The sequence below is a fragment of the Anabrus simplex genome, chromosome 2 (genome assembly GCF_040414725.1).
Source record: "Anabrus simplex isolate iqAnaSimp1 chromosome 2, ASM4041472v1, whole genome shotgun sequence".
NCBI lineage: Eukaryota > Metazoa > Arthropoda > Insecta > Orthoptera > Tettigoniidae > Anabrus > Anabrus simplex.
Genome location: NC_090266.1, coordinates 1219442122 through 1219457939, shown reverse-complemented (window position 1 = coordinate 1219457939; position 15818 = coordinate 1219442122). Strand labels below are relative to the sequence as shown.

General features: G+C 39.8%; 1 protein-coding gene across 4 annotated transcripts in view; it reads left to right on the top strand.

Moving 5' to 3' along the window:
- LOC136864808 (phosphatase and actin regulator 2) overlaps positions 1 to 15818 on the top strand; it is a 1136936-nt gene that overhangs the window by 738922 nt on the left and 382196 nt on the right. For all 4 annotated transcript variants that reach the window (XM_067142230.2, XM_067142231.2, XM_067142232.2 and 1 more), the window contains one exon: positions 10207 to 10371. In XM_067142230.2, the coding sequence (XP_066998331.2) occupies positions 10207 to 10371 (165 nt within the window). The remainder of the gene's footprint in view (positions 1 to 10206; positions 10372 to 15818) is intronic.

Here is a 15818-nt window from a genome sequence, read left to right as displayed (position 1 = left end):
ATGTATGAGTGAAACAATTGTATAAAATTAGAAATTGATAATATATTGAGAGGGCAATAGTCTGCATGGGCCAAGGATCGAAAATGGTCATATTTGTCGAATAAGATCTGTAAAGCAAATTGTAATTCCATTGATTAATCTTAAAATGAGTATAATAATGATTTATTATTAAACAGTATCCTCCCTATTCAATACATTAAGTTATACTGGGAATTTAAAAAACTTAAATTGCCGGGCTGAGTGGCTCAGACGGTTAAGGTGCTGGCCTTCTAACCGCAACTTGGCAGGTTCGAACCTGGCTCAGTCCGGTGGTATTTGAAGGTGTTCAGATACGTCAGCATCGTGTCGGTAAATTTACTGGCACATAAAAGAACTCCTGCGGGACTAAATTCCGGCACCTCGGCATCTCCGAAGACCGTAAAAGTAGTTAGTGGGACGTAAAGCAAATAGCATTATCATTATTATTATTATTATTATTATGAAAAACTTAAATTTCACATTTGTCACATCAGTAGATTGCTAAAAATTGACATATACATATCATAGTTAAAAACTTTTAAAACTGAAGCAAGATCATCATCATCATCATCATCATCATCATCATCATTTCCCCTTATCAAGCGCCTGCCGGGTGGGGGTATTTATGGCACTTCTCCATTTTCCTCTTTCCTTCCACCATTCCTCTTCCACGATCTTGTCCCAGTCTAAATTTTGTCTTCTTATGCTGCTCTTCACTGATTCAATCCACCTTGTTCTAGGTCTTGCTCTTGCTTTCTTGCTCTTGCACTTTGCCTCCAGCATCTGTCTTGGAATTCTATTCTCCTCCATCTTCTTCACATGACCAAACCACCTTAGTTTATTCTTTTCAACTCTCTCATTTAGCTTCCCTATCCCAACTTCCTTCCTAATGTCTCCATTTCTCACTCTGTCTTTCCGTGTCTTTCCTATCATACTTCTTAGGAATTTCATCTGACTGGCTTGAATTCTACTCTCTTGCCTGCTCGTCAAAGTCTAAGTCTCAGCTGCATAAGTCAGTATGGGTAAATAGTACATTTTGTACATTATCGCTTTATTTTCCTTGGAACTTCTTTGCTCCAAACAAGTTTTCTTACACTTCAGTAGAATGCATTACCCTGCTGTACCCTCCTGCTAATCTCCATGTCCACCCTCATTTTGCTTCAAATCAAATCAAAATACTTTATTTGCAAATGAGGTCTCTACCTTGGTGGCAAATGATACACAAAAATACATTATTCTCAATGACTACATTTTATGTTAAAAAGAAAAGAACACATCTTCCTTAAATACAGTATCATACAATTTACATTAACATTTTTCTATTAAACACACGGGTCATCGTTAATAAATTTATATTATTTACAAAATTCTACTCATAATATCTTACACACACAATCATTTCCTATACAATATTGCTATAAGATTTAAATGTAGCTTACATTGCTTTTTTTTAAAACTATGTTGGTACCTAACATGGATAACGATCTGCTGCAGAGCACCTTTTCCCACTGCTTTTCAGAGTTCCTGAAGGGCCTTCACAGCTACCGTAGTGGTCCCAGGGCCCTCTAAGTCCCCACAGTACTTCACCCCTACAGGCAGTCCTCTACTTCAGCTCTCCAGTTTCCATAGACAAGGGGATGGAATTAATTTGTTCACAAAAATTCATTATTACAATAACCTACACAGGTCGAATGCCCTCTAACATTTCTTTTCTCTGTTGCCGTTTGTTCTTTTCTTGAATATCTGTACAGATTTTGGAAAAGGATCAAACACTTCCCCAGGTAAAATGTTCCACGCCTTCACGCCCTTCCCAATGAATGAAAATTTACCCCAATCATTTCTGCTAAACTCCCGTCTAATTTTATACTTGTGATCAGCTGTGCTGATATAATTATTTTCCAACTGAAGCCTCTCACACATTTATCCACATGCTTCCTCTCCTGTATAGGCTCTATATAATCCTGTAAGTCTAGTTTTCTTGCTTCTACTACTTAAAAGCATCTCATCCAAGTTTCTGTAACATTTCTGATACACTACTTTTTCTCCTGAAATCTCCCATTAAAAATCTTGCTGCAGACAGTATATTGGAGCTTGGAGATACGACACAAAGAACATGTCAGCGTGGTAAAGCATAGAAGGTTTTTGGCAATGGGAGAACACATACAAGAGCACAATCATAAATTTACAAATGTGGAGAAAGGTATGAGGGTATTACATATAGTTCAAAAAGGTAAACTTAGGGATATTATGGAAAAAGTATGGTTTTATTTAGCACAGCAGGAAAGAAATAAATTAAATTTGAATGGGGCATTGAATGAGGAGAATATACTATTTATATGAACAAGAAAATACACATAAGGAGGAAGACAAGAAAGGAATAAGAGTCTGGAGTATCGTTATCCACGAGTGTCCATCCCTTACCCAGTTAGTTTCCTCTCCCATTCAACTCAACTACATCCCCTCTGTGCGCGCCACTTCAAGGTAGCAGGCTCATATTTGTTTTGAATCACGAGACAACCAGCGGAAGTCAAGGGCAAGGAGGAGTGAGAGAGTGAGTCTACAATGTAGGGTAATGATGTTGATATTCTGGTTTGGGAGTCAGAACAATCACTTTCCAATACGCAAATGGAGAAGTATCAATGTTCAATTAGCTAGCATGTTGCCCCAAATGATAAAAAACTAAAGTCAAGGCCAACTATGTGTATGTGTGTACAACAGAATATTCAATAAGTGAATTGGAAATTTTCACAGATTAAACTGGAATATTTTATTAGAGTTGGATTTTAAGAAAGGCTTTTCTTTCTTATAGTTAATTGTGGAATGAGAAGCTACCACTCTAGGGAGTGTTTGAGGACAGATGGTTATATATGGAAGTAGCTGCAACATTTAGCAGATGTAAACTCAGAGTTCGAATACTTCAGTAATTTTTAAGAGATGCTGATTTTAATAAATTGATTATTTGTAGGTAATAGTCAAGGCTGATATTTTAATAAGATTTTAAATAGCAGAATGTAGTCATATACCAAAGAGGTGTTTAGAATTAAATATGTTGTACAGGTTATAAGAGGACTTGTTAAGAATGTGATTAGTGTTTAATAATAATTAAAAGTAAATAGGTCCAAGAGATAATTGGTAGTTTGAGTTAACTGCTGAGGAAGAGGATTCTAAGGTCCTTGAAACATGTATGGTGTGTTATGTGATAATAAATAATGAATTAAGTAACTCTAAGTCCTCCCCTGTGAACCATGTGACCTTGCTCAGAGGGGAGGCTCGCGCGTCCCAATAAAGCAGATAGCTGAGCCACAGGTGCAACCATATCGGATGGGTATCTGTTGAGAGACCAGACTAAGGAATGGTTCATCGAAAGGGGGTAGCAGTCTTTCGGAAGTTGCAAGGGCGGCAGTCTGGATAATTGACTGATATGGCCTTGTAATAATACTCGACATGGCATAGCTGTGTTTATACTGCTACACTGCTGAAAGCAATGGGAAACTACAGCCGTAACTAACTCCCAAGGACATTCAGCTCTCTCTATGAATAATCTACTGATGATGCCTTCCTCCTGGGTAAAATATTCCGTAGGTAAAATAGTCCTACAATCGGATCTCCGTGTGAGGCCTATGCGAGAGGGGGCAATTATCAGGAAGATGGATACTGACATTCTGTGAGTCGGAACATGGAATGTTAGAAGTTTGAATCATTGTGATAGGTTAGAGAATCTGAAAAGGGTGATGGATAGATTAAAGTTAGATAAAGTTGTTATAAGTGAAGTACGTTGGCAGGAAGAACAGGATTTTTGGTCAGGCGACTACAGAAATATCAACACAAAGTCAAACAGCGGAAATGCAGGAGTTGGTTTAATAATGAATAAGAAAATAGGGCAGCAGGTAAGCTACTACGACCAGCATAGTGAAAGGATTATTGTTGTCAAGATAGACACTAAACCAATGCCCACCACAATAGTGCAGTGCCTACTAGTTCAGTGGATGATGAAGAAATCAAAAGAATATATGAAGATGTAGAAGATTTAATACAATATGTAAAAGGTGATGAGAATCTAACTGTGATGGGAGACTGGAATGCAGTCATAGGCCAAGGAAGAGAAGGTAATACAGTAGGAGAATTCGGATTGGGACAAAGGAAGAAAAGAGGAAGTCGGCTGGTTTAATTCTGCACTGATCATAATTTAGTCCTTGGCAACACTTGGTTCAAAAACCACAAACGAAGGCTGTATACGTGGACAAGACCCGGAGGCACTGGAAGGTATCAAATAGGCTTCATTATCATTAGGCAGAGATTCAGAAACCTGGTGCTGGATTGAAAAACTTTCCCAGGAGCAGACATGGACTCTGACCACACCTTGCTGATTATGAAATGCCACCTGAAGTTGAAGAAATTGAAGAAAGGAATGAATGCAAGGAGATGAGGTCTAGACAAGTTGAAAGAAAAGAGTGTGAAGAATTGTTTCAAGGAACAAATTGCACAAGGACAGGTACTGCAGGAAACACAATAGAGGAAGAATGGACAGTCGTTAAAAATGAGGTCAGTAGAGCTGCTGAAGAAATGTTAAGAAGGAAGGGAAGATCAGCTGAGAATCAATGGATAACTCAGGAGATACTAGACCTGATTGATGAACAATGAAAATACAAGAATTCAAGAAATGAAGAGAGCAGAAAATAATATAGACAATTAAATAATGAAGTGGATAGAAAGTGCAAGATAGCTAAGGAGGAATGGCTGAAGGAGAAGTGCAAGGATGTTGAAGGCTGTATGGTCCTAAGAAAGGTAGATGATGCACACAGGAAAGTCAAGGAAACCTTTGGAGAAAGGAAAACTAGGTGTATGAATATTAAGAGCTCAGATGGAAAACCACTTCTAGGGAAAGAAGACAAGGCAGAAAGATGACAGGAAGGTATCCAATAGTTGTATGAAGGCAAAGACTTAGATGTATTTGTTCTGGGTCAAGAAGAGGCTGTTGATGCTGATGAAATGGGATACCCAAATTTGCGGTCAGAGTTCAACAGAGCTGTGAGTGTCTGAAATAGGAAGAAGGCACCTGGAATTGATGACAATCCCTCTGAATTACTGGCTGCCTTAGGAGAAACCAACATGGCAAGGTTATTCCATTTAGTGTGTAAGATGTACGAGACAAGAGAAGTGCCATTCGATTTTCGGCAGAATGTTGTTATACTTATTCCCAAGAAAGGCGGTACTGACAAGTGTGAAAACTACCACAACATTAGTTTAGCATCTCAATCCTGCAAAATTCTAACACACATTATTTACAGAAGAAGGGACATACAAGTTGAGTTGCGAGAAGATCAATTTTGCTTCAGAAGAAATGTAGGAACACGTGAAGCAATCCTGATTTTACGTCTGATCTTAAAGGATCGAATTAAGAAGTACAAGCCCACGTACATGGCATTCGTAGATCTAGAGAAGGCATTCGATAATGTTGACTGGACCAAACTATTTAAGCTTCTGAAGGTGATTGGGATCAGATACCGAGAACGAAGAATTATCTACAACCTGTATAAAATGTTAGCACATGATAGGGTGGCATGGAGAGCTGCATCAAACCAGTCTGGGGACTGATTACTCAAACAACAAACACAGCTTCAGGTATTTACAAGGCTGATCTCAAATATAAAATGTTAATTTATCGAGGTAGAGATTGTAGTCAATATGGACCTACCAAGCGACCATTGCTCAGTTTGAAGGCCTGTAGATTACGGGGTGATTGTTCTCGCATAGGTTGCTGAGCGGACCTCAAACCAGCCTCGAGAGGCAGACTTGAGTGCAATAAGACGGAGAAGGTAATTGACTGAAATAAAATTTTAAAACATTTATGTGCCACAATCTGGGTGTGGTGATCACACCAAGGATGGTTATAACTGCCATTGTGATAATGGCTATGCTATCCAAAATGATGATGGAACTCGACTCTTGGATTTCACCGAGGCAAATGACTTGGTTACTGATCATACATTTTTCAAAAAGCGCAAAATGCCCCCGAAAAGATCAAGTCGAAGATGTTTAAAAACCAAAGGGAGATCCTAGCAGGCAGTGTAAATTTTCTTCCGATCGACCTGAATGCGATTGACACACGTGGACCCCATTCTGCAACTACGACAGCAACGCGACCTGGTTCCCACCGTATTGACGACGACGCATGGTTATGGACGGTCCAAGTCCAAGAAAAGGTGCATGAAGAGAGGAAGGCTCCCAAGAACAGGGAACAGAGAAAGATATGTCATAGCCAAACGTGAGGCTAAGAAAGCTGTCGCTGAAGCTAGGTGCATTCGCTAATAGTCACCGTGTGAGTTGTACTAGTGGTGCCGCACGGTGTTAGTGAGGCGAATTATATGTGGACCTTGTATGTACTGAGGAGTTCCAGAGTGGCATTAAGAAATTATGGATCTGAGCATTGAATGCAAATTTCTACCGATCAAAAGTATAAAATCTGTCTTCGCTTAACTTTCTTAGGGTGAAACTTCGTGCGTGAGTGGACAAGTGAATGAAGTGAAGGAAATGAAAATGAAATGGCGTATGGCTTTTGGTGCCGGGAGTGTCCGAGGACATGTTCGGCTCGCCAGGTGCAGTTCTTTCAATTTGACGTCTGTAGGCGACCTGCACGTCGTGATGATGATGAAATGATAATGAAGACAACACATACACTCAGCCCCTGTGTCAGAGAAATTAACCAATGATGGTTAAAATTCCCGATCCTGCCGGGAATCGAACTCGGGACCCCTCTGACAATTTAGCCATGTAGCCGGGAAGTGAAGGAAATGATGTATGAGCAAATTTGATACTGCAAACATCTGTGACACTAGCACTTTACACAGTAAACTCCAGGTAACTATCCATTCCACTTTCACTAAGTAAATATGAAACTTCTATCTTTTATTTTTATTGGAATTTGTTTAGATTGATTCAGAGCCGTGTGTTCTAATTGGAGAATGTCCCTGACCTGCATGAGGAGGAGGTTAATGTAAACGCATTGCAATTGGATTTTATTATATCCGCAATGAATGCTCCTTCCCCAAGACTAGTTGCCACAAAGTTGGAAGATACCTAGTGCTACTGTTACTTGCCACATGTTCCTAAATTCAAGTGCATTCTTAAGTGAATAATGTTATTCATTAATTATTGGTTTTTGCATTTGTAGTAATAAATGTGTCATCGGCCGTTCCGCCATAACACTTAAAGCTGATCGTACTATTTGGCTATGAGAAATTTCTCTGTGCAGTATCCCTTGTAATGTGAGTATTCTACGGCCATTCCTGTGCAGTCGATTGTTACTCTGCAATGGAGATATTTATTTTGAAATTCTGAGGGAGTAGTTTCTTTGACACTCTGTCTACTAGGCCGGGAAACAAAGTTCGCCATAGTCGCTGCAAGAGTCAGGACTGTCACCATAAAAATTCTAGATACTGTACTGTAGTGCGATGATTACCAAACAAAACTCTCAATGCTGAATAAGACAAACCAGTTTTCATCTTCATTAAAAAAATGAAGTAAGCAATTTGCTTTAGTAACTTTTAGTAAAAGTATTAATGGCAACTTTTAGTTCCTTCTGATCTGGCAACTCTTTAAAAGTAAATTGAAAACCTCTGTATATACATCCATCAAGTCTCTGCATTCAGAATCTTTTTTAATGGACGAGTAACCTTCAAAGCCTATTGATTCAATTAATTCATCATCTTTATTATATTTTTGTGTAATACCCCTGCCTAGGCCAAAGCTTGAGTAGCAATATCAGTCGTGCACTCTTGTTTCCTACTGTTACCATCTACTTGTAACATCTCATTCTCTCTGTTCTCTTTAACGCCATTTTGAAATGCTCAGCATCCAAATTATTTGAAATATTCCTTTTGGAAAGATCATAGGGGCATATGCAGGACTTTCAGGATGACCACCTATTACCAATGAAATGTACGCTGCAAATGTTTGAGTGTAGTGTTGGTTCCCAAAATGAACCATCTGGGCTAATAGAAAGAAGAAAATATATTTTGATGTAGGTCTCTAATTTGTGTCGTAAAATATTTATACTGTCAGTAAGTGAAAAAAGATGAAAACTTACTTTTTACTTTGCTTTAATCCATATTTGCTTCATTTCTGGCTCAGTTATCCTCTTAGGAAAAGAGTACAATATCACAAATAGTATTTCTGTACCTATTGGAACACCGTTCAACACAACATATTACGGAATTCTCCCCTCCTTTTTCTTTCTGCATTTTCTTACACCCTACATTCATGATTCCATTTAACGAAATGAAGTGGCAAGTCCACTTGGTGGATGCTAGTGTCATGCATGTAGTGTATAATGACTTGTATACAACACTGGACCAAAGCTAGAACAAAGTTAGTACAGGATATTGAGCACTATATGCGATTACAGGACAAACAGGACATCCTCGAGCTTTGGCAACAACACTTTGAAGGGATTTCCAACATTGAATTCCCACATTCTGCCATTCCAGGAAGTAATCCAACAGCACGTCCTATCTTATACATCACATCAGAGAAAGTCACCAGTGCCATCAGGCGTATGAAGAACCAAGAAGCTCTAGGATCACAGACTTCTGGAAGTTGCAGGAATTAAAGGAACCCTAGCCACATTGTGCGATCTGGAGTGCACTTCGTGACCATAGTGTAACAGAAATGCTTATCAGGTGGATCAAGATGCTATACATGAACACCACAAGTCGTGTACGTTGCGCTGTCAGCATCTCGGTGTACACTAAGGCTCCGCACTGGACACGATCGTATGGGATCTGAGAGGAGTCGCACATGCTGATACCGTCAGAAGTGGATTGCAGCATCAAGTTGAAGATTGGTACAGCCGTCTCTCGTGTAAGCTTCAGGTATCTAGGATCCCGCCTGCAGACTGGTGGGATAGGTGTTGAAGTGCGAAGTAGGATAAAGGCAGCATGGATGAGATGGAGGAAAGTCACAGGTGACAGATGGATGCCACTACATCTGAAATCCAAAATATGCTGCATGATAATACATCCTGTTGCTTTATACGGTGTTGAATGTTGACCAGTTGACAAAGCTACAGAGCACCAAATACACACCATGGAAATGCGTATGCTCTGTTGGTCAATGGGCGTTACACTCCTGCATCGTGTCGGAAATGACACCGTCCGCCAGCAAATTGGCATTGCATTCATCACCGAGGAAACACGGGAAAAAGTATTGAATGGGATGGTCACATCTTTCGTGCTTCACCTGGAACAGTTGCCAGTTTCACCCACACCTTTGAAATTACTGGGCAATGACCATGCGGACCTCCAAAGCAGCGCTGGCATGACACAGTAAATGCTGATGTGAAGACTGTGAACTTGGGACCACATGATGCCCAAGACTGTGCAAAATGGTGTGCCAATGTTAGAACAGCAGATCCTGCATCAGCGGGGAAAAGGTTAGGAGGATGAAGAAGAAGATGTTTTAAGAATAGGCAGTAAAGAGGTTTGTTATGTTAGAATTGCTTGAGTTATGAGAAAGCAGACATAATGTGTCGTGGTGGACCGATGTAATTGATAAAGTATGTATGTTTTGATAGGAGTTGTAAATAAAAAGCTTAGCCAAAGAAATCCTGCCAGTGCAAAATGATGTATTGTGCAGGGACAAATGTGATATTGTGAGATGAACTGTAACGGTGTGGGCTACTACAGGAGATAGCACTGTTCATTGAATAGCAGCGGTGCACTTCCAGTTGAAAGCCATAGTCCTATATTTGAAGCCAACAAAATTGGTGCCTAACAGTCTAGTGATATTAAAGTTTTAGTGGGAACAACTGTTTTCACTGTTTGATGAAACTGGGAAGATAGCTTTAACTCAAATAAATCCACATTTTAGTGCAATAATTGCACATGTAAAAGAAATATAATTAAAATAAATAACTTAGTTGTTTACTGCAATCTAATCGGTATTTGTCTCTTCCACAGCACATCTGCCAGCTCATTCCAAACTACGTGCTATGTACTGATTTTGCAGGTTGCTTATTGAATGGTTCAGGGTTTTCCCAGACATGTTATAGTTCTTAGGAATGTGCCAGCTATATTTTAAAAGAACAACCGAATGTTTTCTGATAATAGAAAGCACAATAATACAAACTTACTTCTATTCCTTGCTGTTAGAAGTCCATGAACTGAATGAGCTGCATGTTTGTTCTTATAGGTGCTGAAGACTCGTGCCCGCTCCCTGCTGGCAGTACAAGCACATCCATCGCCACCGTCCCGACTGTCCCGGCTCGACAAGGTACTCCGCCGCCGCTGCCTACGGCGTGTCACCACCACCTCCATCACCACAACAATAACAATAACAGCCCTTCTGCTGCAACAGGTACTGATTTCATCCTTTTCTCATATCTCGAGTGATTCTGCATTCTGTCTCCACGACATGCATACGCTACACACACGATGTGTGAGAAATTGTATTTTAAAGTGTAAATGGTTTCTACTTGTAATATGAGACAAAATATAAAAAAACATGAATTAGCCTAATCAAGCAATCTGCTGTAAAGTAACAAAAGTACAAGGATGCGTGTAGGACGATAATGATGCATTGCTAGCGCATCAAGAAAGATGTGAGCTAGAAAGCCATCGTTCGCAGGTGCAGTTGAATACGACTCACCATGGGCAGTGATAACTGCTGCATTTAGAGGAAGAAACTTCCGATGTTTTTGTGCGTGTCCAGAGTTCATCTGTTCCAGTTACCTTTGGTGAGCAAGAGACTGTGAGATGGTAGTAATTCAGCAACAATCGGACGATGTGTTCCACGGCCTGTCGTGCATTGTTATGTTGGTGTACGATACCAGGCTGGTCCTGAATGTAGCAGACAACAACTGGCTCCAACACCCGTGCGATGTTAGTGTATCTGTGAGCAGGACTGGAATCCGATGTAGATACTGGGCTGATTGCCGCTAGTTATGGATGTGACCATTGTGGTGCTGCAAACACAACTGTGGCATGCCATTTGTCCCTTCGGGCCCAGACGTTCCACGTACCGCTGCAGCCACAGTAACGGTCACCTGCACAAGATGCGCCACTGCTGCAGATGCCGATTGATGTGCCATACGAGCAAGGGTGTTAGATGTGGCTGTACGATCCATAATCGCCGTGCCCCCAACGTGTGTACCCCCATACTCATTGGTGCAATGAGGCCATTGACTTCTTGCACATCACACAACATGTCCCTCCTTGACCAACTTCACTGTGGTTGCATTTTTTCCAACACAAGAAGAACTTTTGGAGTAAGATAATCCACAATCCTTATAGGCCACGATTCTCCCGCAGTCAAAGGCGGAAACCTGCTTGTGTGGTTGTTGTGTTCTTCAATGCGGCATACTAACTCCTCCTGTGCATGCAAATGGTGGGGAAGCATGATGCCACAACCTCTCAGCGGCCCACCAACCTCGGCTTACATAGGCCTACAGCGTATCATTGTCGCCACCAGCACATCCTCGGAACAACTAACCCCGTCATTGTCCTACCCTGTTCTGTGCATTCCCCATCAATTAGTTATCTTCATATTCTCTTTTCATTGTCACCATTGTACCATAAGTATATATCTGCTGAGTACTTCCTGGCAGAACACCTAATAGGATAACAGTAACATGTAAAGAGGTTCTCTCCTGATCAATCCCATTTTTGTAATAGCGAGATGCAACATGGAAATGAATGGAACACCAGACAGTGAAGCACCATGTTGATCATGTAGTTTTATCAGAAACAATTTATTGTGATGGCATACTTGAACAATGTCTCATCAGATCCACAAAGTTGGAATGTTTTACTTTGCATTGCTTACCTTAATTTCTCTGGATCACTGGATTCTTGCCAAGGCAGCTGCTGTTCAGTGCACGTATGATTTTTAAAATGAAACTTCACATCCCTGTGCTTCAAATTGTAGTCCTGTGGCTACCATCACAATGTCAACAGATCTGCTGGATGGGGCTCTGATAGCCAAGTGCTTTGAATCCCTTCCACTGCAAGTGGAGTTTTTGAAATGGAAAGTTACATCCCTGTGGTTTTGATTTGATGTAAGTCTGGAAGTACTGTGGTTCTCCACTGTGACAAAAATTGTGTAAAACACAAGTCTACTTGCTTAATTCCTCTCTTATTAAATGTTAAACAGTTAATTTATTGAAACCACGTATTCAATACTAGTTAAGTCTTTAGGACTATTTGCTAACTCTGGCTTTGAAATTCAGCCTGGTTGGCTACTCGATTACAAGTGATTATTTTCATTTTGACCACATTGAAATTCAGTTATTAAATGTTAAACAATTAACAAGTCCAATAGATACCTGAATCTCAAAGTCAGAGTTAGCAAATAGTCCTAAAGACTTAACTAGTATTGAATAGGTGGTTTCAATAAATGAATTGTTTAACATTTAATAATTGAATTTCAATACGGTCAAAATGAAAATAATCACTTGTAATTCCCCTCTGTTGAACACTGTGTGTGGTGAGTCTGGAAGTGGCTACAATATCGACAGCCATCTAAACTACAGGCCTGCTTATTTAATTCCTCTCTGTTGAACTCGTATTCTGCGGTGTACTGCTTGTGATTTGAAGTCGTACTAATACATGAAAGGTTTCAGCTATGCAAGGATGGTAAAAGAATGGGATTAGGAAAATAGCGGCTGTGGCTTTAATTAAGGTACCGGTACAGCTCCAGCATTTGCCAGGTGTGAGAATGGAAAACCATCTTCAGGGCTTCTGTCATCACGTCCTGAATGCGGGCTCACAGCTACGCAACCCAGACTGCGAGGTGGTTTGTCCACGTGAGTAATTTGGTTGTAACTTTTGTTATAACAGTTGCTCGTGCAAGCCTCCTACACAAGGTAGAGGAAGAGAATGCAATGCAACCAAAACAGAGAAACACATTTGAATGTGCATCCACACACACCCTCTCTCTCCTTTCCCCTTGAGGATACAAGATATGAATGTTCAGCATTGTTGTGATGAAGTGTGTAGGGTGGTTGGAATAATTGAATGTCGTGAAACACAAAGCTCTAGAAGATGTGTAATATCGTCGTCAAGAATTTGGAAGCTGGGGACACAAGAATTGCAACTACTACACAAGCCAGATTTCCTTGCCAAAGAACTTTAAACATTAAGATGTTAAGAAGGGACTCTGTTGCTACAGTTTGCCAACAGGTATGCAGGCTGTTTTCTTGGTAAATGAGGGCTGATAGTAGATGTAGATTAAGGTACTTTGTGGGATGATACCCTGACCTGGGGAGTTAATTCTCACACTCATTACCTCTATATATCAGAAAGTACTTACATTATTACCAGTAGCGGCTTTTCAAGTGTATCAGGTACAGCTGCACCAACATTTCTCAAAACCATTGTCTTATCATTTTCTGCGTCCCTATAATTTCTCTTTAAAACGTATTCATTTTAAAAAAACCTGAAGAGTGCGTAGCGCTGTTTGCTTCCTTTACGAGTGTTCGCATGGGGCGAGCTGGGACGATATTATGCCAACACACCCGAATATGTAACCCGGGGTATCTGCTCGGGGTGAACACGTGCCACCTACTGTAGCATTGCCGACAATGTTAGTATCTCAATCTCGCGCTAAAACACAATCAAACAAAGACAAATTTAAATGTGTGGCTACTAGCCGTAAGAATAAGCTTGAACTTGTAGTGTACCGAGTTTTCTTTTGTTGCGAAAATAAATGTCCGTTGTTATAATGTGAATTGTGGCCATGTAGCGGATTAATTGTGAGTGAACTGTAAATAAAATAAGCGCTTTTGAAGACCATATAGTAGCACAGCTAAAAGGATGAGCTCGTGGAATTTTTATAGTTACTGTGTGAAATGTAGCATAATTATTGCTGTATATTTGATATTCATTAGGGATGTAAATATGTAGTGTGTGAGGTCGTACTTATGTATAGTATTTAAATCTTTTCATATAGTGTGAATGACTAGTTTGTATTTTAAGAGAAACTCTGTTATCCAAATGGAAGGAGGAGGATTAAAAAAGAAATGTTATCAAGCAATCGTCCCCAACCAGACTTGACTTATCAGAAAATAACTGGTTCTGCCTCCAGAAAGATGCACACACTAAATTTCCAGGTATCTTGGTATTATCCATGGTTATGCAGTAGTCATTATTTGCAGAAACTCTTTTGTTGGCCTTGTTTTATTCTTGGAGTGAAACACGGAGTCTGAAATCACACAAGATTTGAAAATATGTCCTGTACTACTAGGTCTTTCCAAAAGGACAAAAAAGTTTCCTCGGAACATATAAAAAATGCCGTTGGACTTAAGAACTTAAAAAGAATTGGAATCAAAGAAAAAATGCTCATCTTTACATTACAAAATTTAATGAGAACGTGAAGCTTAACGGACTTTTCATGCGATTAACAATCGATGCAGTTTTATTTCTTTGTAAGCAGGAAATGACATCTAGAGGCCTACAGTAGTCTCCAGCAGCATTATGCTTTGACAAAGAAAGTTTTTAGCCGAGAGAAGGAAGAAATTTTAGGAACCTTTTCCTTTTCAGTTCACGTTGACGATACAACTGATGTCACATAGAAATCGCAGTGTTACCCATGCAGGTGTGCTAGTTGAATGCTTTTTTTTTTTTTTTTTTTTTTGCTAGGGGCTTTACGTCGCACCGACACAGATAGGTCTTACGGCGACGATGGGATAGGAAAGGTCTAGGAGTTGGAAGGAAGCGGCCGTGGCCTTAATTAAGGTACAGCCCCAGCATTTGCCTGGTGTGAAAATGGGAAACCACGGAAAACCATCTTCAGGGCTGCCGATAGTGGGATTCGAACCTACTATCTCCCGGATGCAAGCTCACAGCAGTTGAATGCTTTCTTGGTTTTTATGATGTTAGTTTGTACTATACAGTGATTACTTGCTTCAGCTTGCTGCAGACTGTTTTGAGTGAATTTTCTTACAAAACTAAATTGATTGCCCAGTGTCATGGCAGGTCTTCAAACTAAGCTGATGCGTTGTTTGGTACTCCAGTAAAGCGGACTGCTGCATTGCACTTTTTCTGCGCGTCTTGGCGGTATTCCTTCACATTTTCATTCATCAGCCAAATGAACTTTCGTTGCTGATTCAGTAATTGCAAAGTGAATACGATCTGGTGTGTATACACATTGGTCATCACTCGGGAAACGTTTAAATGTAGTTTATCGAGGAGTGAGAAAGATTGATATAAATTTTTGAAAGACTTATGCATTATCTTAAGTCAGAAAAAAAAAAAAAAAAAAACCTTCATCAGTCAAAGGGGTTGTTTAATAACTTCAGTAGCTTCCAATTCACGTTTTTACCAATAGTATTTAATCACATTTTTGAGCTTGCAAATATATTATTTAATGTGTTCCAAAAGAAGTTTCTGGATGTTTACTTCTGCCTGTCAAAAATAAGTACCACACGGCAACTGATACTAAGTAAAAGGAATGTGGAAACGTTTAAAACCTATTTTCGTACGGCTGAGAAGGAAACCAAAATTGAACTAAAAAGACATTCTGGTTTAAAAACAGAAAATTAAATTTTTCTTAAGTATCGAGTGCTTTATTTTAGATATTGGATTTAGTCGCCGTAGAAATTGATACAAGATTTCAAGGTAAGCAGGAGCTCTGAATTTTTTTGCTTAGGAGATAGCTATAAGTTTGAACAATTTTCTAAATTCCTCCCTCTTGATGCTCTAGAGAAGTTAAAATTCTCTTATCCCAGAATATGACACACACAGGTTAAAAGAACAAACTTTAGTATATCTATTTTGATTCTACCTACAGAAATACCAGTTTGGAGG